General features: G+C 38.4%; 1 protein-coding gene across 2 annotated transcripts in view; it reads left to right on the plus strand.

Annotated features, from left to right (window-relative positions):
• Positions 1–2,258, plus strand: part of LOC107725304 (sarcoplasmic/endoplasmic reticulum calcium ATPase 2-like) — a 42,960-nt gene that overhangs the window by 30,920 nt on the left and 9,782 nt on the right. The window contains exon 11 of one of the 2 annotated variants that reach the window (XM_016534521.1): positions 1,310–1,455. In XM_016534521.1, the coding sequence (XP_016390007.1) occupies positions 1,310–1,455 (146 nt within the window). The remainder of the gene's footprint in view (positions 1–1,309; positions 1,456–2,258) is intronic. The other variant, XM_016534519.1, reaches the window with a different exon arrangement.

Consider the following 2,258-nt stretch of genomic DNA (forward strand, 5'->3'; position numbering starts at 1 on the left):
TGTAGTTTGCTGGTCAGCCAGGCCGTTGGTGCCTGGCCCCGGGGTCATTTACGTCTCTTTTGTAATGTGTTTGAAGTTCGATGGGGAGACGAGAGTGGTGAAACTGTTTAGCATCTCCTTGATAGTGGGGGGAACCATTGGCAATTTAGCACCCATATAAATGTAGAATGTGGGGCCATGTTTGTAATTTATATGCAAATGTCAAAAGGTTAAAAGGGGTCTCTAAGACATAAAACCCCAATGATCATCCATGATTTTAAGCAGATGCTACACTATCTATCTATCGATCTATCTATCCTTCAGTGTCACATGATCCTTCAGAAGTCATTCTAATATGCTGATTTGCTGCTCAAGACACATTTCTAATTATTATCAATATTAATAACCGTTGTGCTGCTTAATATTTTTATGGAAAACATTTTTCAGGATTCAAAAGAACTGCATTTATTTGAAATATAATTTTGTTGTGACTATTCATACTTTTGCTCAATTTAATGCATCTATGCTACATAAAAAGTATTTAATTTCTTAAAAAATAATAAAAATAAAAGATGAAATAATTTTTTTTTTTTTTTTTAAATTTTGGACACTAGTGTGAGATGTCGTCATCGTGAATGTCTCTGGCCAGTGTCATGTTTTAATGTAGTTTAATATGAAGATATTACTTAATCATTCTTGGGATAATGATCTTAATTTGATTGCATCTCTAACCATGTTTGCTGGCAGTAGAACGGTCACGATGAAAAGCTTTAGCAGAAGTTCAGTTCCACGCATGGAGGATGCACCTAAATGATAAATGCCAACTCTCTTTCAGTCTAAAGGTGTTTTTGAGAAGGTTGGAGAGGCCACGGAGACGGCTCTGACCTGCCTGGTGGAAAAGATGAACGTTTTTGACACTGACGTCAGGAGCCTGTCTAAGATCGAGAGAGCCAACGCCTGCAACTCAGTAAATATTTATACAATTAATAAAGAATTATGCAAGCACTTGTTTAAACATGATTTAATAACTCAATATGTCTGTATATGTAGGTGATCAAACAACTGATGAAGAAGGAGTTCACCCTGGAGTTCTCCAGAGACAGGAAGTCCATGTCTGTGTACTGTTCCCCCAACAAGGCCAAATCCTCTTCTGCTAAGATGTTTGTCAAGGTGCTAACCGGATACTTTTTTTTGTTGTTTACGGAGTTGTTGTATTGGCAAGTTTTTCAGATTGATAATTTGGGCTGTCTTCTACAGGGAGCTCCAGAGGGAGTGATTGAGAGGTGCACATATGTGCGAGTAGGTGGATCCAGGGTTCCCCTGACTCAAGGCATCAAGGATAAGATCATGTCTGTGATCAGAGAGTACGGCACTGGCCGTGATACCCTGCGCTGCCTGGCACTGGCCACCCGTGATAGCCCGCTGAAGAAAGATGAGATGATCCTGTCAGAAACGGCCCGCTTTGCAGAGTATGAGGTGACTGAGTTACTGAACTTATACGATACTGTGCTATTCCAGTCTGTTGTCATACTCACAGCTATAGAATAATGTGTTTATCCAAATAGTTACATAAGTGTCTTTGTGTCCCATTAACTTGTTTGCTGTTTCGTAAACTATTTATTCATATAGCTAGTTAGCTATCTAATAAATAATTTTTCCGTTTTACCCTTAGATAGAAGATTCTTTAAAAAAAAAAAGTTAGATACTTTTTAGATAGCTAACATCTAGCTCTCTAATAAAGGTGTATTTTGCACGTTGGTAGTTATCTAGCTAGCTACTTACCAAATACATCCATTTTTAATCTAGCTAATTAGCTATAATAATAAAGTTTCTACCTAGATAGCTATCTAATAGTTAACAATCTAAAAGGTTTATTTGCATCTGGGTAGAATTACTATCCATTAAACTGTTCATCCATCTAGCTATTTAACTGTTTAACATCTAGCTATCTACAAAAATATATACAAATAGTTTTATCTCACTAGCTTCTAGGGGTGGAACGATACATGTATTCATACCAAACGGTCACGGTACGGACATCTCGGTTCAGTGCATGAGGCCTTACAACGAATACAGGCAATTCACCAATGCAATGCAATGCTGTTTGATAACCGGCCGCCAGCAGAAGAACAGCGAATGCCGTGAGTTGCGCACTTGAAAATAAAGCCCACTAGACAGTGACCATGTGCTGACTCTGAATGCGTCTCTCACAGACTGGCAAAGGAGTATACTTTAAAGGCTTGTGCACTCAACTGTTTGCGAAATGGAGCTTTGTGCTC

Source organism: Sinocyclocheilus rhinocerous, unplaced genomic scaffold (assembly GCF_001515625.1).
Source record: "Sinocyclocheilus rhinocerous isolate Xijiao unplaced genomic scaffold, SAMN03320098_v1.1 scaffold785, whole genome shotgun sequence".
NCBI lineage: Eukaryota > Metazoa > Chordata > Actinopteri > Cypriniformes > Cyprinidae > Sinocyclocheilus > Sinocyclocheilus rhinocerous.